The sequence below is a fragment of the Prionailurus viverrinus genome, chromosome A3, assembly GCF_022837055.1.
Source record: "Prionailurus viverrinus isolate Anna chromosome A3, UM_Priviv_1.0, whole genome shotgun sequence".
NCBI lineage: Eukaryota > Metazoa > Chordata > Mammalia > Carnivora > Felidae > Prionailurus > Prionailurus viverrinus.
The window spans coordinates 103,885,749-103,906,903 of record NC_062563.1 but is presented as its reverse complement, the minus strand read 5'-3'; the positions used below and the strand labels follow the sequence as shown (position 1 = coordinate 103,906,903).

The 21,155-nt window shown below is 38.3% G+C and overlaps 1 protein-coding gene across 5 annotated transcripts in view; it reads right to left on the bottom strand.

Annotated features, from left to right (window-relative positions):
* Nucleotides 1-21,155, bottom strand: part of ANAPC1 (anaphase promoting complex subunit 1) — a 97,929-nt gene that overhangs the window by 53,585 nt on the left and 23,189 nt on the right. For all 5 annotated transcript variants that reach the window (XM_047852848.1, XM_047852851.1, XM_047852850.1 and 2 more), the window contains 9 exons: nucleotides 19,684-19,818; nucleotides 15,125-15,265; nucleotides 13,636-13,696; nucleotides 10,837-11,024; nucleotides 10,121-10,195; nucleotides 6,975-7,243; nucleotides 5,396-5,487; nucleotides 4,475-4,623; nucleotides 507-585 (listed from right to left, as the gene is read on the bottom strand). In XM_047852848.1, the coding sequence (XP_047708804.1) occupies nucleotides 507-585; nucleotides 4,475-4,623; nucleotides 5,396-5,487; nucleotides 6,975-7,243; nucleotides 10,121-10,195; nucleotides 10,837-11,024; nucleotides 13,636-13,696; nucleotides 15,125-15,265; nucleotides 19,684-19,818 (1,189 nt within the window). The remainder of the gene's footprint in view (nucleotides 1-506; nucleotides 586-4,474; nucleotides 4,624-5,395; nucleotides 5,488-6,974; nucleotides 7,244-10,120; nucleotides 10,196-10,836; nucleotides 11,025-13,635; nucleotides 13,697-15,124; nucleotides 15,266-19,683; nucleotides 19,819-21,155) is intronic.

Below are 21,155 nucleotides of genomic sequence, written 5' to 3'. Positions count from 1 at the left end.
AGTACAGAGGCTCGCACCGACTAAAACAGAACCTGAATAGAGAAACTTATAAAAATAATTGACTTAAACTCAATTATGTCAATAATTTCATTAAATGTAAGTTAATACTCTGTGGTAGGCCAAATAATAGTCCTCAGAGATGTCTATGCCTGGTTCCTGGAATCTCTGAATATGTTACCGTACTTTGCAAAGGGGATACTGAAGACAGTAAGATTATGGACAAAAAATAAAATTAAAATAAAATAAAATAAAATAAGTCCTTTTTACATACATTGAAAATATGTAAAATTTGTTAGATCTGAAGTACTCCTGGTCTCTGAAAATTAGCTATAAACCACAGACAAGAACAGTGCAAAAGGCCACCACTAAAATGAGGCAAGACATGGCCTCTAGAACACTTAGGAAATCTTTAATTTTTTAATCTCAATTCTGATATTAACATTTGTAAAACTGTGTTTTGGTGGAAAAAAATTCATTTTGGGAAGTCTAACATTACACTGACTTACCTATAGTTATCCTGGATAAATACTGTGAAGATTCATCAGAAACAGAGCTCTCATTACCAAGTATGTAGAGTGCAATACTCTGCATAAGGAGAAAATTTACATTATTTTTCAAACGAATGACGTATAATTACACAGAGGAAAATTCATCTATTTTAGGTGTACAGCTTTGAGTGTTGACAACATACAATAATACAATCACTACTACAATCATGATGTGGAACACTTCTATCACACCAAAAAGCTCCCTGCACCCTTCGTAATCAATCTACTCCTCCTACACCCAGCACAGGAAACAACTCCTGTTTTCTTTCCCTATGGTTTTGCCTATTCAACAATATTACATAAATGGAATCTTAGATTATATAAGCTTCTGTGTCCTACTTCTTCAACTTAGCATCCCTCTGAGATTCATTCACATTACTGCGTGCGTCTGTAGTTGGTTTCTTTTTATTGCTAAGTAGTATTCCATTACACAGATGTACCAAACTTTCTCCATTCATAAACTGACAAACACTTGGGTTGTTTCTGGTTAGGTGAACCCTAACCCACACCCTTCACCTTGGCCTCCAAAGTTCTCATTTGAATATTTGCTACCACCAATATCTGTACCTGCACTAAGCTTTTTTTTCTTTTCAAAGAAAGCAGCACGATTCCATTAAAATTTTACTATAACGCAGGAGAATCTTAAAAACCCTATATTCTAAACCAATACAAGCACTGCAAATGACATAGTCCTGAACCTAACTGACATCATATCTCACAAAGAAAAGTTGTAATACAAGTATCTACAAGTTGACTAACATAATTTAAGTTGGAGGCTGACCAACTTGGTATATTCTTATTTCTCTGCTCCCCTTTGTGGCTAGCTACACATCAAGTCTCCCCCCATCCAGCAGAGTTGGACAGTACCGACATATTTGGTGGTTTCACTTAAATGTTTCCACATAAGCATCAAGGATGTAAAAGTTCTGGAATTAACCTGCTCTTAATATTTCAGAAGTTTTTTTTTCACGTATGTATTTTGAGAGGAGGGGGAGGCGAGAGAGAGAGAGGGAGAGAATCCCAAATAGGCCATCCTGTCAGCATGGACTCCAATGTGGAGCTTGATCTTATGAACTGTGAGATCATGACCTGAGCTGAAATCAAGAGTCAGACGCTTTATGTATCGAACCACCCTGGCGCCCCTAAACCTGCTCTTAATATTTTATAAATATATTTAATGCCACTGAATTAATTGTACACTTAAGAAGAGTTAAAATATTATAAATACATATAAATACATATATAAATATGTTATGTATATTTGACTACCATTTTTTTTTTAAAAAGCAGAATTACTCTCCTGCATGTCTGTTTCAGAGTCATGGGGGCTCTGAAGCCTTTCTCAACAGGAAGAAAAGTAGGATGTGGAATAAAAGAAAAGACGAGCAGGGTACATAGACATTTATAGTGCAGTGATATCTGTGGAGGAAACAAAAGCATGAAATTCTCCAATAAGCCTGGGAAGGCCCCGTCTCTGGAAAGGTCCACAAAGGACCCAGGCTGCTCCAGCGAGAAGGGGATGGGAACGTGAAGGAACTCACCTTTACCAAAGTCCTTTGTTTGTATCTGAAGGTTTGAACTCAGACATGAACTAACTGAATAAGGGATGCTGGATGGGAGGTGGGCAGGGGAATGAGTTAAATGGGTGATGGGTATTAAGAAGGGCACTTGTTATGATGAGCACTGGGTGTTGTATGTAAGTGTTAAATCATTGAATTCTACTCCTGAAACCAATATTATACTGTATGTTAACTAGAATTTAAATAAAAACTTGAAACATACATACATTATATATATGTATGTATATATATATATGTATGTATATATATGTATGTATATGTATATATATGTGTATATATGTATATATGTGTGTGTATATGTGTATATGTGTGTATATACGTGTATATATATGTATATATGTATATGTGTGTATATATGTGTGTATATATATGTATATATGTGTATATATGTGTATATATATGTATATATGTATATATATATGTATACTGTATATACATACAGTATATAATAAAACAATTCTGAAAAAGAAGAATAATGAAAGGAGGAATCACACAAAGCAATTTTAAGACTTACTATACAGCTACGGTAACCAAGACTGTGGACAGCAACACAGATCAACAAACTACAACAGACAGCCCAGAAACAGACCCACAAAAATGCGGCAAACTAATTTTTGATAAAAGTGCTAAAGCAATACAGAAAGGATAGTCTTGGGGCGCCTGGGTGGCGCAGTCGGTTAGGCGTCCGACTTCAGCCAGGTCACGATCTCGCGGTCCGTGAGTTCGGGCCCCGCGTCAGGCTCTGGGCTGATGGCTCAGAGCCTGGAGCCTGTTTCCGATTCTGTGTCTCCCTGTCTCTCTGCCCCTCCCCCGTTCATGCTCTGTCTCTCTCTGTCCCAAAAATAAATAAACGTTGAAAAAAAAATTTAAAAAAAAAAAAAAAAGGATAGTCTTCTCAACAAATGGTGTTAAAAATAACTGGACATCCAAATGGAATAAAAACCTCAACCTAAATCTCACATCTTATTAAAAAAAAAAATTATCAGAATGGATTCTAGATCTAAGTGTAAAGCAGAAAACTATAAAACTTCTGGGAGAAATTAATTGTGAACTGAAGTTAAACAATGAAATCTTAGACACCAAAAGTACTATCCATAAAAGAAAAACTGGGTAAACTGGATGCAACAAAATTAAACATTTTGGTCTGCAAAAGAAACATTAAGAAAATGATGAGACAGGACAGCTGCAAACCAGACAACATTTACAATCCATATAGCTGACAAAACCTCCCATGTAGAACTCTCAAAACATCCTTAGCCATCAGGGAAATACAAATTAAAACTACAATGAGATACTCCTACACATCTGTCAGAATGGCAAAAATTAAAAATCATGATCGGGGCGCCTGGGCAGCTCAGTCAGTTAAGCATCCAACTCTGGATTTCAACTCAGGTCATGATCTCATTGTTCGTGAGTTCGAGCCCCACATCAGCATCTGCACCGACAGTGTGGATGGAGCCTGTTTGGGATTCCCTTTCTCTCTCTCTTTCTCTGCCCCTTCCCTGTTCGCATGCATGCTCACGCTCATGATTTCTCAAAAAAAAAAAATGCACAAACTCAAGAAAAACTAAAATAAAATAAATAAAAATCATGACCATACCAATCACTGACATGTAGAGAAAATGAAACCCTCACAATTGATGGTGAGAATGGAAAATGGTACGGCTACTCTGAAAACTACTATATGATCATTGATCTCACCCCTGGGTATCTATCCTTAAGAAATGAAAATTTATGTTCACGCTAAAACCTAGACATGAATGTTTACTGGAGCTGTATTCATAACTGCCAAAGACTGGAACCAACTCAAATATCTTCAACGGGTGAATGGGTAACCCATGTGAAACATTCACACAATGGACTAGTACTTAGCAATTAAATGCAATGAACTGCTGACACTGGCAACACCTTGGATGAATCTTAAAAGTATGTGGGAATTTTGCAGGGTGATGAAACCATTCTGTGTCCTAATTATGGTGGTGATTACATGAATCTATACATTTGCTGAAGTTCACAGAAATGTACACAAAATGAAAAAGTTAAATTTTTTGTGTAATTTTATTTTTTTTTAATTTTTTTTTTTAACGTTTATTTATTTTTGAGACAGAGAGAGACAGAGCATGAATGGGCGAGGGGCAGAGAGAGAGGGAGACACAGAATCGGAAGCAGGCTCCAGGCTCTGAGCCATCAGCCCAGAGCCCGACGCGGGGCTTGAACTCGCGGACCGCGAGATCGTGACCTGAGCTGAAGTCGGACGCTTAACTGACTGAGCCACCCAGGCGCCCCTTTTGTGTAATTTTAAAAATTAAGTTTAAAAAAAAAATAAACAAGTTAGGCAATACATACCAAGACTACAAGTCTACTTCTTTCACAGATTCCCGGGAGGTAAGGATAGGGCGGCATTCCTTCACCCTTCAGACAAGAACTCACCCACTGATAAATGCTTGGTGGCTCAGAAGTAAAAAATGATGGATGATGCATAAATCCTGTTTGACCTTTAGAATTAAACAAATGTTTATAAAGACACAAGACTACATGAAGACAATACCATTTTATTCCACAGGGAAACTGATCAACAGAATCTATCATTTGGAAACAATCAGAATAACGTTTTCCCATATTCTCCAAAATGCTTCATGTTTTCTGCCACAGTAAATAACGGACTATATTATAATATGTACAATCTAAATGACTACTATTTTATCCCATCCCGCATTGAAATTTAGCAAATCCTTGTACTCAAGGCATATAAAGAATCTAACTAAAATTTCTGCCCTAATCCTTATGGTGAGAAAACAAGAGATACCGAGGAGTCCACTCTAACAAGTGGGCCCCAATCTTGAGTCTCTATAACTCAAGGTTTAGGATAAAAGAGCGGTAATGGAAATATTCTATACTTACACTATCCAATATGGCAGCCACTAGTCTGATGTAGCTACTGAAATGTGGCTAGTGCAACTGAGGAACTGAGTTTTCAGTATGAATTAATTTAAATAACATGGTTGGTGGCTACTAATTGGACAGATCTAGGGCAAAGCCTCTTTAGCACTTAGGGATGGGTAAAAATTTTCCCACACATGAAAATTAATGTTATCTCTTACTACCAGTCAGAGATCAAACAGTACAAACTGAAACCTACTTAGTGGAAAGATACCACCTCTGACTTAAGAGACTAATGGTAAAAAATATATCTTCGGCTATTCCCCCAGAAAGATACAAGCAAAGTCACTCACTGTTTAGAAAAACTTTAATGGCACAAACACTTACCTTGATCAATTGTGCATACTTGTCCAGTAGTTCTGACAAGTGTTGGGTAATCTCTATAGTAATGATCTACATAAGGCTCCAATTTTAAATCCCTAAAATAATAACACCATATAAAAAAGAAATCACAAGAAAGGTATTAAAGTATTTTCCCCCATAGAGTTAGGATTCACCAGTTCAACCTTTCAGTTTAAAAACTTATGACAGGGGCGCCTGGGTGGCGCAGTCGGTTAAGCGTCCGACTTCAGCCAGGTCACGATCTCGCGGTCCGTGAATTTGAGCCCCGCGTCGGGCTCTGGGCTGATGGCTCAGAGCCTGGAGCCTGTTTCTGATTCTGTGTCTCACTCTCTCTCTGCCCCTCGCCCGTTCATGCGTTCATGCTCTGTCTCTCTCTGTCCCAAAAATAAATAAACGTTGAAAAAAAAAAAATTTTTTTTTTAAATAAAAATAAAAACTTATGACAAAGAAGATCATCAAATCTAGAGTCTTTTTATTCTATTTCTGGACCTGAAAGTGCCCAGTATGACATATGCAACCCAAACTCCTTTTGCTAGATACATTTCATGGGGGTAAAACTAGTTTCTCCTCTATTATTCATTAGTTTTGTAATCTTCGGCAAGTTATCTCTATGAACCTCAGTATTTTCTTCTAGAAAGTAGGGAAATTCCCACTCAGAAGTTTTAAAGATCAAATAATATATATATGTAAAAAACACCTTTTATAAAATGTAAGACACTATAAAACATTATTTATTTCAGAAAGTCATGATTATGGTTTGGAAATCATTTCATTATAAAAAGAATTTCCCATGACAGTAATGATTTGTCATAAGAGAAAGCGACCATCAATTAAAACTGCCACATCTCAGAAAACAATCTCGGAATCTTGAGGAAGATCAGAGAAATTAGAAAATGTACTATAATCTTAACTCAGAGGTTGACATTTCAATTAAAATTCAACTTTCTATATCACCAAGGGTTACAAAGGCTGAAACAACACCTAAATGTGACCTTTAGAATCCAGTGCCAAAAACAATATTATGGATACACTACAAGAGTCTCAAAGACAGGGATGATGACAGACTGAGACAACAAAAACACAGCAAAAAGAGCCCACACAAGCAAACAACATTCATGTTCTTAGAGACAATTCTGAACAAGTTTCCTTATCAAATCATAACACCTACAATTTACATATGTTAACTGCAATCGTGTTAACTGTATCTCCAATTTGATTCTCGGTATTATTACAAAACAGCCAGGTGTTATTATAGAACTTCCACCACAGTGTAGCCAGTCATCTTGTCAAAACGAAGAGCTGAGCACATCACATCTGCTGTTTAACATAACTTTTGTGACCTCCCACTAATCTTAGGACAAAAACGAGGAACCCCATTAACGGCCCACAAGGTTTTTTCACAGCCAGTACCTTCAAACGTTTCTGTGGTCTATAGAAAAAGCTCTGGTTTCCCAAAAAGGTAGACTTCAGAAATTTATTTTCAAGGTTCCTCTATGATATTCATGGCTGAGATCAAATCCTCTAAGGACCTCTTGGCATTTTCTAAGCTACAAACAATATTTACCTTGCCAACTGAACAAGAAGGCCAACAAGTGAACGGATTCCTTCTCCCATCAGAGTATTCAACTTCAGCTCCTCGTAAACAAGGTGAAGAACAAAAAAAATCGCAGGTATATGAGTAAACAGAAGTGTAGAGGAATCCAGAATGAGATTCTGTGAAAAATCTTCATCCTTCATCTGTGAAACTTCCAAAGGATTCAAACATAAAGATCTATTCAAAAGATGAGACTCAACATTCTGGTGGTAGTCTGAATTCAGTAAATACTCCCAGTCCTGAGAAAAATGAAGAAGATGTTAATTTTTTAAATAACACCTCCTCGTAAGGCCATCATTAAAACAATTCAAGTTCCATTTTTACATTAAGTTGAAAAAAAACTCAGAATACTTAAAAATTAGGGTCCACATCAAAATAAGCTAAGCAACTTCCAGATGCCAGTAACAGACATTAAGACAAGCCACTTCAAAACCCATTTGAAAAAATTTAGTCGTGCCCTTTGAGGAAAGGGACTATGGAGGAAGAATCCCCCTACTTATATAGAGACTGACAAAGATCAGGTGATTAGGTGATTTCCTATGAAGCAAAAAGTAAAGAATGAAAGGCAGGAAGTGCAGACAGGCAAGTTTAGTGACCACTACACTTACTGTGTTTTGAGGGGAGAAGTCTACTTATATCCAGTTAGTGTATTTTTCTATGTTTATAAAATGCTGGGGCTAGCATTACAACCTAATAAACTTAATCTTATATTCAGACTGATTGTGCTACATTTTCCAAGTACTGAGTCTGTTTTGGTTTCTACTTTGATTTATTGTACTGCATTGACAGAATATAGTTTATGCTATTTTCAGGTCTTAGAATTTCCTGATGCTTCTCCAAGGCTTAATACAGTGTGTTATTCTAATTTAAAAACTCTTGAACCAGGGTACCTGGGTGGTTTAGTCATCAAGCATCTGACTTCAGCTCAAGTCATGATCTCAACAGTTCACGAGTTTAAGCCCCACATCAGGTGAGCTCAAGTCCCACTTTGGGTGAGTACAAGCCCTGCTTTGGGTAAAAGCACAAGCCCCAGATGAGCCCCACTTCCCTCTCTCTCTCTGCCCCTCACACACTTGTACTCTCTCTGAAAAAACAAAACTAAACGCTTGGACCAGATAGAGAAAGAACAAACCATAAAAGTAAAACATGGAGGGGCGCCTAGGTGGCTCAGTTAAGCGTCTGACTTCGGCTCAGTTCATGATCTTGCGGCTTGCGGTTCGAGCCCCACATCAGGCTCTGTGCTGACAGCTTGGAGCCTGGAGCCTGCTTTGGAGCCTGCATCTCCCTCTCTCTCTCTCTGCAACCCCCCCCCCCCCACCAACTCAAGCTCTTTCAAAAATAAACAAACATTAAAGAAAAAACATTTTTTTTTAAAGTAAAAAAATTGATAAAATGAGTAAGATTTTTTTAAATCTGCTCATCCAAAGACATTATGAAGCCACAAATTCAGAGAAAATATTCCCCAAACGTACACAAGTAACTCACATCCAGAATATATAAAGAACTTCTATAACTCAATAAATATTTTTAAAAATCCAATTAAAAATATATAATAGATTTGAGCAGAAACTTGGCAAAGAGATGTGTTGGTCACTAATAAGCACATAAAGAAGTGTTTAAGGGACGCCTGGGTGGCTCAAGTCAGTTGAGCGTCCGACTTCGGCTCAGGTCATGATTTCGTGGTCTGTTGAGTTCGAGCCCCGCGTCAGGCTCTGTGATCACAGCTCAGAGCCTGGAGCCTGGTTCAGATTCTGTGTCCCCCTCTCTCTCTGCCCCTCCCCCACTCATGCTCTGTCTCTGTCTCAGAAATAAATATTTTTTTAAAAAAATTAAAGGGGCGCCTGGGTGGCGCAGTCGGTTAAGCGTCCGACTTCAGCCAGGTCATGATCTCGCGGTCCGAGAGTTCGAGCCCCGCGTCGGGCTCTGGGCTGATGATGGCTCAGAGCCTGGAGCCTGTTTCCGATTCTGTGTCTCCCTCTCTCTCTGCCCCTCCCCCGTTCATGCTCTGTCTCTCTCTGTCCCAAAAATAAATAAATGTCGAAAAAAAAAATTTAAAAAAAAAAAAAAAAAAAAATTAAAAAGAAGTGTTTAACATCATTAGTCATCAAGAAAAGGCAAAAATTAAAACCTAAGAGAAACAACTTTATACACAATCAAATGGTTAAAATTAAAAAGACAAATGTTGGCCAAGATAAAGAACAAGAGGAACTCTCATATGTAGGAATGTAGGAACGTAGGACAACGAATTTGGGAACCAGCAATGACCCAACAATTTCACTATGGTATTCACCCATAAGAAATGAAAATATGTGTCCACAAACACTTGTCACTGAATGCTGGTGGCAGCTTTATTCGTAATAGTCAAATCACGGAAATAGCCTAGGTACCCATCAGCAGGAAAACAGATAAACAAGCCACAGTATGTGCATGCTATTCAGCAATAAAAAGGCACAAACCGCTGAGCTCTGCAACAACAGGAACGAATCTCAAAAACACCATGCTGAATGAAAGAAACCTTATACCAAAGATTATGTACCACATTACTTCACTTATATCAAGTTCTAGAACAGGCAAAAATAGCATATACTAGAATTCAAATCAGTGGTTGTTTCTAGAGTAAGGGAATGATTAAAAATGGCCCATGGAAACTTTATGGAATAATGGAAATGTTTTAAGTTTTGAAAGGCGAGTGGGTTACATGAGTACGCATTTGTCAAAGTTGATCAAACTGTAATAAGATCTGAGCTTTTCATTTATGTAAATTATACCTCAATTAAAAAAATTTTTTTGAACCACTAAGAATACATGGAATCTAATATGACTGAGAACCTAAATTAGAGGATTAATGAGCAAGCAGTAAAACATCTACAAATGCAAACTCAAATCATGGACCATTATGCATGCTCAGTAATTTTTAGATGATCATTAATGACAAAAGTACATGAATAACCACAGAAAACAGAACATATCCTGCCCTTCAAAATAAATGTTATTCAGTATTAAAATAAAGCAAAAGGTGTGAGAAATGTAAATCAGTAAGAATACCACTTCTATAGACTATAGTACAAATACCCACAAATTAATTTTTATTAGCAAATAATAACAATAATGCTTACATCATCAGATCCTGTCTCAGAAGGCCTTGCTTTTTTGGGTGCAATGACTGGGGAAAGTGATCCTTCAAAGTCAAACTGAAAGATAACCCCAAAAGAGAAGCAAATTCATATAAATGTATCATTGTCAACTGGTCAACTTAAAGAATTTAGAAATCAGTTTCACCAACTACGGAAACTAATTTTGCATAATGAATGAGAATAGATACTTGGGCTAAAGCCCTCTAACTCGCCCTCAAATCAAACCTTCCCCCCCACAGACCAAGCAATTTGTGTGTGAAAACAATCTGGGCTACAGAGAACAAAAATAAGCCACGAATCAGAAGACACAGTCTAGACCCAGTTTTGAGCAAATCACAAGTCTGTGATTTCTTTGTGATTCAGTTTCTACATTAATAAAACCAAGATGATTACTACTAATCCTAGCATAACTTGTAGTCGTTTTATAAAGATGAAATGAGAAATTATAGTCAAACATGCTTTACCATGTTATAAAAACTCAATAATTACCAGTAAAATGTTATCATTAAATATTAAATGACATTTGATTTACCATATAGTAGACACGATAAGCGTTAGTAGTATTCCGTTTTGTTAAATAAAGTATACTTATTAGTAAATTGATCTATGTACTCTAAATATTGTATTACCAATTATACAAAAATTACATTAGTAATAACAGAATAACTCAGGAAAAAAAACCAATTATGTATACTTACGTTTCGGGTCCATGCTAAGCGGTCTGTGTTATAACCCATCATGTTCATGAGACAAGTCACAAATAAATTCCACTCGGAGTGATAACTGGGTCCTCCCGGAGCACTGTGGACACTGTACCACTTGACAAGCATCTGAACAGCTATTTCTTTTGGTAGGATGAACTTAATTGCTTGCAAACATGTTTGCACTATTAAAAGTAAAGAATAATTTTAGTATGCTTCCCATGCGGGCATTTCTTTTTTTTTTTTTAAATTTTTTTTTTTTCAACGTTTATTTATTTTGGGGACAGAGAGAGACAGAGCATGAACGGGGGAGGGTCAGAGAGAGAGGGAGACACAGAATCGGAAACAGGCTCTAGGCTCCGAGCCATCAGCCCAGAGCCCGACGCGGGGCTCGAACTCACGGACCGCGAGATCGTGACCTGGCTGAAGTCGGACGCTTAACCGACTGCGCCACCCAGGCGCCCCCCATGCGGGCATTTCTTTTTCCCTTTGAGTAAGAAAGTTTTCTAACTACTTCTGTGTAAGGGCCAATTACTCTGAAAAGGGAACTGTCACTAAAGACCAAGAGGGAGCAAACATTACCTTGCCGATCATCTGAAATTTAAAACAACTACTAGGGGCGCCTGGGTGGCGCAGTCGGTTAAGTGTCCGACTTCAGCCAGGTCACGATCTTGCGGTCCGTGAGTTCGAGCCCCGCGTCGGGCTCTGGGCTGATGGCTCAGAGCCTGGAACCTGTTTCCGATTCTGTGTCTCCCTCTCTCTCTGCCCCTCCCCCGTTCATGCTCTGTCTCTCTCTGTCCCAAAAATAAATAAACGCTGAAAAAAAAAAAATTTTTTTTTAAAAAAAATAAAACAACTACTAAATTCAACAGGACTTCCAAGAGGTCTCAGGGCACCTTTCCGCTTGCTAATTGTGGACCAGAAATAGAAAACCAACAGTCCAGCTTACCTGAGACAAACTGATTTATATTCACTGCCCGGGCAATTATTAATAGCTCCCCATTTTGATCTCAAAAGATTCCAGTTTGGGGCACCTTGGTGGCTCAATCAGTTAAGCGTCCCAAATTTTGCCCAGGTCATGATCTTAGGGTTCATGAGTTCGAGCCCTGCATCAAGCTCTCGGCTGTCAGCACAGAGCTCTCTTTGGATCCTCAATCTCCCCCTCTCTCTGCCCCTCCCCCACTCATGCTCACTTGTGCTCTCTCTCTCAAAAATAATACATACATTTTTTAAAAAATATATTCTAGTTTGGACAATAAAGATCATTCTATCAAAAACACAATTTCTACATAAGTTCAGATAAAATACTGCTTAAATATGTATGTAATATTCAATAAATATGTAATATTCAATATATGCCACCTCAAATAGCAATGCTTACCTACCGTTAAACAGTGTTCTGCATGAGTTAACATTCCTGTTAACCAAAACTTTGTAACTTTTAATTATTTCTGACACCATTCAATTTATAAACATTCTACATGTTTTTGTCTTAAATAGATCAGTTAATACTACATAATTTCTACCTTTCTTATGGACTCCACACCATTGGATAAATATCAGTTACAGTGCTCTGCTGTCCTACTACTGCTGTGAAGAGACCTGGGTCTGCTTTTCGTACCAAGTGCCCCCAAACTACAATGTTTTTGCATTCTCACATCAAAAGAGGATCGTTTTCTTCCTTTCCCATTGTCACCAGGCCCATCCTCAGCAGCATATCCTTTTTCTCATCAAATTTACTATGTGTGTATACATACAGCAAAAATTAGAGTCAAATAGAATAAATGTTAGAAAACCAAATAACCACGTTTGTCATGGTTGAATCCAAAGTAAGTGTAAACCAGATACTGCCTGAGGAGCTGAGGACACTTAAAAGTACAGAAACTTATTGACTTCTGCTTGGCTATAAGAGTAAGATTTTACTCTGTTTTCATTTATTTTATTTAATCCGTTATTTGTTTTTATATACTTTGTTTAGGCTTACACTTTCAAGGCACATAACCTTGAAATTACTGGCTAAATACCTGTTAGAAAAGCAAGGTATCTCTACACCTATTCATAGTATCATTTTACCACACCAATGACAGATATTTACTAAAATGAAAAAGTCATCCTAACCTACTTACCAAATTCCAGAAATCACACACAATCTGCCAATGCTTTGCTTTGGCACTTAGATTTTGAAACCAATAGATGTTGTGAATTTTCTTATACGTTCTTTTCTTAACTTACAATTATTGACAAATCCTTTCAATCCTGAGGTTTTCTTTACTATTCTATCTTCAGAAATATTCTCCACCTAGTATTTTCCAAATTGTATTTCAGTAATAATTTAAGCAGACTCCAATTTTATTAAAATATGTCTGACTGTATTTTGACAATATTAAGTCTTATTCAATTAAGGCAATTACGTTAATTTCTCAATTTATGTAACAACTGATTTATTTTGTGATTAAAAGCCATCACCTAGGACAAAAACTATTTTAGTTGCCTAGGTTTCCCTGTTTCTCAGATTTTCTTGCAAGAGGCATGTCCATATATTATAATCTCACCGCATGGCATTCTTCCACCTAAAAATCTCAAGAGAAAAAGAACCAGTGTACCCCACACAGAGTGGACACTGAAAAATGCTCCCCAGCTCTTCACAGCCTCTCTGCAAAGTGAAAAATTCAATCCCATAATTTCAAAAACAGCAAAATTTTTAAAATCCCAATTACTATTATAAATCAGCAAATACTACAAATCTCACCAATCAAACTGAGAATACATGGAAGTGAGGTCTGACCTCAAACATACCTAATTCAGAGGTGGCAATTTCAGGAATAGTAATCCTAACCATGGAACCGTTACTCAATTCCTAAGGGGAAAAATGGAAATAAACAGGAGCAAGTAAATAGAATTTGTGCATTCTAAGTCTTTGAATGTCTTAAAAATGCTATGCTTTGTAAGACTGTTTGCCTATCAAAACAAAATTCAAAAAATAATTGAAAAACAAATATTTTTCGAAAAAAAAGAAAAAAAAAGAAAAACAAATATTTTTTCAAACAGAACTGAATACTTCCAAATTTCAGAAACTATAAATGTGCTTATTTAAAAAATATTTCCAGGGCTCCTGGGTGGCTCAGTTAGTTGAGCTTCTGACTTCAGCTCAGGTCACAATCTCTCAGTTCATGAGTTTGAGCCCTATTACATAGGGCTCGCTGCTGTCAGCGCAGAGCCCGCTTCAGATCCTCTGTCCCCCTCTCTCTCCTTCCCCCCACCTCTCTCTCTCAAAAAAAAAAAAAAAAAAAACTTAAAAAACATTTCCAAAAGTTCTTGTTTTAATGAAATGTCTAATTTTTATATGCTGAGTCACTATCACTGCAAATTAATTTTTAATGAAAAGACAAATGTCAATAGAAAATTCAACTGTTTGAACAAGATCCATTTTCAATAATTTTTTAATAAGAAACTTTAGAAAAACTGAGAATTACTTTAAAGTAAAAAGGTACAAAAAATAACACACTGCAAGAGAGTTTAAAAATCATGAAAAAATGCTTTCATTTTTCAGATAAAATTCTGCATTCTGACAAATTTGAAAGGAAAGTCATATTTCTTTTTAATTTTTTAAACATAATTTATTGTCAAATTGGCTGACATACAACACCCAGTCCTCATCCCAAGTGCCCTCTTCGATGCCCATCACCCATTTTCCCCTCTCCCCCATGCCCCATCCACCCTCTTTAAGAGTCTCTTGTGGTTTGCCTCCCTCCGTTTGTAACTATTTTTTTCCCCTTCCCTTCCCCCATGGACCGTTAAGTTTCTCAAGATCCACATATGAGTGAAAACATGTATCTGTCTTTCTTTGACAGACTTATTTCACTTAGCATAATACTCTCCAGTTTGATCCACGCTGTTGCAAATGGCAGGATTTCATTCTTTCTCATTGTCAAGTAGTATTCCATTGTATATATAAACCATATCTTCTTTATCCATTCCTCAGTTGATGGACATTTAGGCTCTTTCCATGATTTGGCTATTGTTGAAAGCACTGCTATAAACATTGGGTACATATGCCCCTTCGAAACAGCATACCTGTATCCCTTGGATAAATACCTAGTAGTGCAACTGCTGGGTCGTAGGGTAGTTCTATTTTTAATTTTTTGAGGAACCTCCACACTGTTTTCCAGAGCGGATGCACCAGTTTGCATTCCCACCAAAAGTGCAAGAGGGTTCCCTTTTCTCCACAAGGGATAGTCATATTTCTTAAAGAGCTACCTACTCTTTTTAATACAAATATACTTACCAGAGTTACTCTGTTACGGACAGGGTCTCTTATAGAATGAATGTAAGTTCCAAGCTGCTGGAAAGTACAATCCTCATTATAGAGAGAGTCATGAAGTTTTGAAGAATCCCTCAGTTCTGCAACTGGGGAGAATAGAACAACCTGTAAAAAGTCATAAATACAACACATATGAAGTATTTTTGTAGGAATTAAGGATAAAGAAACCTTTTTTTACACATGGTCTACCCAACAATTTTACGTAATGATTTAAAATCATTCTGCTCTAGATACGATGAAGTGCCTCTCAGCTGGCAAAGATCCTCACCCAAAGCAACTAGAAAAAGTCAGCAAAATAGCAAAACATCTGATAAACAGGACTGGAGAGCTATGGAAACAACCCAGACCTGAGGGGCCAAGATGCAGGAGAGAAAGAAGCGAGTCACAGGGAGGTAGCCTGAAATTCTTACACTGTTCTTATATATACACTGCTCTTCCCAGTCTTGGCATTTGCAGTATCTAGCGAGGATTTGGTAGGGAGTACGGATATGCTGAGTGTGCACTGAAGGGCACCGCTAAGAGGAAGAAGAGGCAGCAGCACTTCCGGCAATCTTACAGGGCTAGACATGTAGACTGTAACTTGGGAAGCCAAGACAGAGAGGACTTGAGGATCTAAGACCCCAGAGAGAAAGGAGAACAATGAGAAAGCAAAGAAACAAGACAGGTACAAAGTGGTATTTCCTCTACAAATATTTGTTCTGAAAATATGAGAACATTTACTTGCTCGATTGTAGGTATTCAAACAAAGAACTTAATTGATCTTAGTTACTCATTACATGCAGTCCTAACTACTGACCCTTTCTATGTCCCTATAATTCAAATTACAGGATATCTCTAAATGAATATCTTGTCAACACTGACAGCCAATCAAGTATATTTATTAAATACAAGCTTCTACTCCCACAGCTGCCACAAAAACTGAGTTCCGCTGGTCCTGAATCTAAGTCTGGTGCACAGTCAACCAGAGATGTGGAAAGCCATTGGCCAATGTGTAATACTGTGATCTTGTCACCTCATGGCTACCACAAAGACACTAACCATCACAGCTTAATGGAATTCTAAGAAAATTGGGAACAATTTTACATTATAAAAGACAAAAATTCTTCCAAATCACACAAAACCCTGACACTTCTCCTGCTCCCTTTTGAATGTTCCACAAATGTCCTGGCTTAAAGGGAAAAAGCTCCACACTACACATATTTAGAAAATAAAACCAGGACCTAGACATTAACTGACACAATTAACTGCTGGTACCACACTTCATTTTGAACTTCCCCTACACATCTGCACCCAATGTCTCTCAAATACAGACCTCCTTTCTCCAGGCTTCTAGGTAAGCATGGGTATACACCTAGCTTGCTCAGAGAACTCTGACCCTTGTTCCCCAGCACGTCTCCCCAGCACAGCACAAAAGCAATCTCTGACAGACTCTGCCATTTCCACTTCTCCAGATCTCTTATGTCACTCTCCTCCTTTCCAATATGCTGCCATAACTCCAACCCTCTTCCCACCTCCTGAATGAACACAGAAAACACTCAGAATTTCACCGGTCTATCTTCAGTTCAAAGACAAACATCTAAAACACAGATCCTGGGGTGCCTGGGTGACTCAGTCGGTTAAGCGTCCAACTTCAGCACAGGTCATGATCTCATGGTTTGTGAGTTCGAGCCCCACACTGGCACTCTGCGGTCAGCACAGAGCCCGCTTTGGATCCTCTGTCCCCCCGGAACTCTCTTGCGCGCGCCCTCTCTCAAAAATAAACAAACATCCAATTAATTAATTAACTAAATTAAATTAAACACAGATCCTAACATTTATAATTCCATCCTCAAAAACCTCAAAAAATCTTCTGGCGACAGCATTCAGAATAAAAACCTTTTCATCCTCTCTGCCTTTAAGAGCGTGTTAGTAAGAGTATAAACAAGCTCTAACATTTACTAGCTATGTGAGTTTAGACATGTAACCTTCTTATCCCTCTATGTACCCATTTGTAAAATGGGGACCAGTATCTTCCCAACAAACCCATTCTGAGGGATTAAATGAGTTTATACATAAAAAACACTTAGAACAGTGCCTAGCACATAGACTCAAAAACAATTTATTATTACCCCCTCCCTACCCTCCCCCACCCAACAGGCTACTTGTATGTTTTTGTTTTTTTGTTTTTGTTTTTTTTTTTTTTAAACCCTTTTTTTTTTTTTTAATTTTTTTTTTCAACGTTTTTTATTTATTTTTGGGACAGAGGGAGACAGAGCATGAACGGGGGAGGGGCAGAGAGAGCGGGAGACACAGAATCGGAAACAGGCTCCAGGCTCTGAGCCATCAGCCCAGAGCCCGACGTGGGGCTCGAACTCCCGGACTGCGAGATCGTGACCTGGCTGAAGTCGGACACTTAACCGACTGCGCCACCCAGGCGCCCCTGTTTTTGTTTTATAAATGAACTGTTTATGGGGTGCCTAGGTGGCTCAGTCGGTTAAGTGTCCGACTTCAGCTAAGGTCATGATCTCACAATTCGTGGGTTCGAGCCCCACATCAGGCTATCTGCTGTCAGCACAGAGCCTGCTTCAGCTCTTCTCTCTCTCTCAAAAATAAACATTAAAAAAATAATAATAAAATAAACTATTTTTGAGAGAGGGAGAGTGAGAGTGGGAGAGGGGCAGAGACAGAGGGAGACAAGGGAGCCAAAGCAAGCTCTGCACTGACAACACAGAGCCCAATGCGGCGCTCAAACTCACAAAATCAAGAGTCAGATGCTTAACCGACTGAGCCACCCAGGCTACTTGTACTTTTATAAGCATTCATTCATTCCACAGACTTGAGTCTTGCATGCTATAAGATAGAAATATGATTATGAAAAAAAAAAAGAAATATGAATATGCATAAAAAAACATTCAGCACTTACCTGCCTCCACACCCATGTCTATATGATTCCTCTTTACCCCAAATACCCCTTTCCATCCACAGATATCCTACTTATCCTCAAGGTCCAAACCAAGTCAGACACACCTCTCAGAAGCCTCTGGTTCTGCCACATCAACCCATCAGGATATAACTCCCTATCGGCAAACCTGCTGTGCTACTCTCTCTTCCTCATTTGTAAGTCTCAATACTCTACCTTAAACTATCATCTCTCATGCAGACAGTACGTCTGTTCCACCCAAATCAATTTATGAGGTTCCTAGATGAAAAAGAATGTATTATTTTCATCTCTGTAGTACCTTCCACATCACAAAGGAGGTCAGTATGTGCATTGAACCATCTGTGTTTGAAAACATATATATTCTACAAGTATTAGATAAACTTCCAATTCTGTCATTTTTAAAACAGAAAAAAACCGTGGGAAGAACTAATATTTTTGACCAAACTTCTTTAACATTTCTTTTCTTTAAACATTTATTTAGTAAATAGACCTACCCTATAACCCAGCAGTAGCACTGCTAGGAATTTACCCAAGGGATACAGGAGTACTGATGCATAGGGGCACTTGTACCCCAATGTTTATAGCAGCACTCTCAACAATAGCCAAATTGTGGAAAAAGCCTAAATGTCCATCAACTGATGAATGGATAAAGAAATTGTGGTTTATATACATAATGGAGTACTACGTGGCAACGAGAAAGAATGAAATATGGCCCTTTGTAGCAACGTGGATGGAACTGGAGAGTGTGATGCTAAGTGAAATAAGCCACACAGAGAAAGACAGATACCATATGTTTTCACTCTTATGTGGATCCTGAGAAACTTAACAGAAACCCTTGGGGGAGGGGAAGGGGGAAAAAAAAAAAAAAAAGAGGTTAGAGTGGGAGAGAGCCAAAGCATAAGAGACTCTTAAAAACTGAGAACAAACTGAGGGTTGATGGGGGGTGGGAGGGAGGGGAGGGTGGGTGATGGGCACTGAAGAGGGCATCTTTTGGGATGAGCACTGGGTGTTGTATGGAAACTAATTTGACAATAAATTTCATATAATAAAAAAATTAAAAAAAAAATAAAGTTTATGAATTAAAAACCAAAAAAAAAAAAATTAAAAAAAAATAAACATTTATTTAGTTTTGAGAGACAGCGAGACAGAGCATGAGTAGGGGAGAGGCAGAGACGGGGAGACATAAGATGTAAAGCAGGCTCCAGGCTCTGAGCTGTCAGTACAGAGCCCGATGCGGGGCTCAAACTCACAGACTGTGAGATCATGACCCGAGCCGAAGTCGGACACTTAACCGATTGAGCCACCCAGGCGCCCCTGACCAAACTTCCTTAAAACACTATTAATTTGGGGGGCGCCTCGACAGCTCAGTCAGTTAAGCATCTGACATCAGCTCCGTTCATGATCTGGCGATTCGCGAGTTTGATCCATGCTGACAGCTCAGAGCCTGGAGCCTGCTTCGGACTCTGTGTCTCCCTCTCTCTCTGCTCCTCCCCTGCTCACTCCCTGTCTCTTGAAAATTAATAAAAACGTTAAAAATAAATTTAAAATAATAAAATAAAATAAAACACTATTAATTTTTGACGATACCTAGTTAGTTACTTACCTCATCCAAGGATCCAAGTAGTTTACTGAGAGGCTTAGGAGTACTGACACTGTCAAGTGGAGTGCTGGGCCGAGGCATTGTGTTAGACATTGTCAGGGAAGGAGCTGGCAGCCCCGGAATGAAAACCTTTCCCACCTGTAAGCAATGAAAAGATGTGGACAAAAATACTGGCTTTAAGGTATCGTACCCTTAAATAAAGTGTTATGGCACACAAGCATATATTTCTTTTGACATACCAAATTTTACACACCAAACACGACTAAAAAACAAAAAGAATTAAAATTTTAGTAATGTATTAAATTCCACCATCCAACTACAAATATCTTGGTATCATTTCTCTTGATCTGATTCCTTCTCTTCATTACTGATGACTTCCTTCTGGCAGGAAGGAAGGTGAATGCTAATACAGTCACAACGTTGTACAAAATTCCATATACTATGCATTTTCCTACCATATTGGTGGTAGAGACAGCAGGGACAGTAAGCTTTCAGAGACTATAAGCAGTAATCTTGTTAACTACATCTCCAGGAAGAGAATGTACATCAATTACTTTCAAGGGGCTAAAAAAGTGGGCTGAGTGTTGCTCCAGAAATTAAATCCAACATAATCCAAACTGTGCTCTCGAGCTCATAATGTGCCTTCCTTCATAAACTCTCAAATATTTCTTCTTCAAAAAACTTTATCTTAGCTATCCATGGGGTTCTCAGGAAAAACACAACAGAAATTCACATCCACACAGGCTGAAAACTCCCAACAAGCCTCAAAGGAAATATTCAGAATTTAAATGAAATTCTAACAATATCCATATATGTCAATATACTACTCAAAAGCTAATAAAATTATAAACGTCACCCAAGCAAAATCTTCAGGATTAAAAACCCAAATGAGAGAACCAGTATATATAAAGTTTTTAAAAAGCTATGGGGGGGGGGGGGGCATGCCTGGGTGGCTCAGTCAGTTGAGCCTACAGCTCTTGATTTTGGCTCAGGTCATGATCTCGCGGTTTGTAGGTTTGAGCCCCACTTTGGGCTCCAAGCTGACAGTGCAGAGCCTGCTTGGGATTCTCACTCTCTCTCCCTCTCTGCCCCTCCCCTGTTCATGCTCTCTCTCTCTTAAAATAAATAAACATTTTTAAGAAAACTTTTAAAATGTTATAAGAGACCTCACGTTAATGAAAATACAGAGTAAGCACGTTCCATGCTATTCCTCCCACTAGTTACAACAGAATCTGCACAAAATTGTTAATACAATAGAATACATTGGCTAGGGGCCAAAGAAACAGGAAAAAACGTAGGATGATTCCCTAGACATTTTTGTTTCTTCCACTCTTTCCATAAGCAGATCTTAAGCTCTCAAGGGGCCTGCAACCCAGAAATGGCCACAGGTGCAAACCAAGAGGCCCCAGGTAAACCTTGCTCTTTTTAGACAAAGTGTCAAGAAAACAGTGACCAAGCAAGACAGAAACATCTTC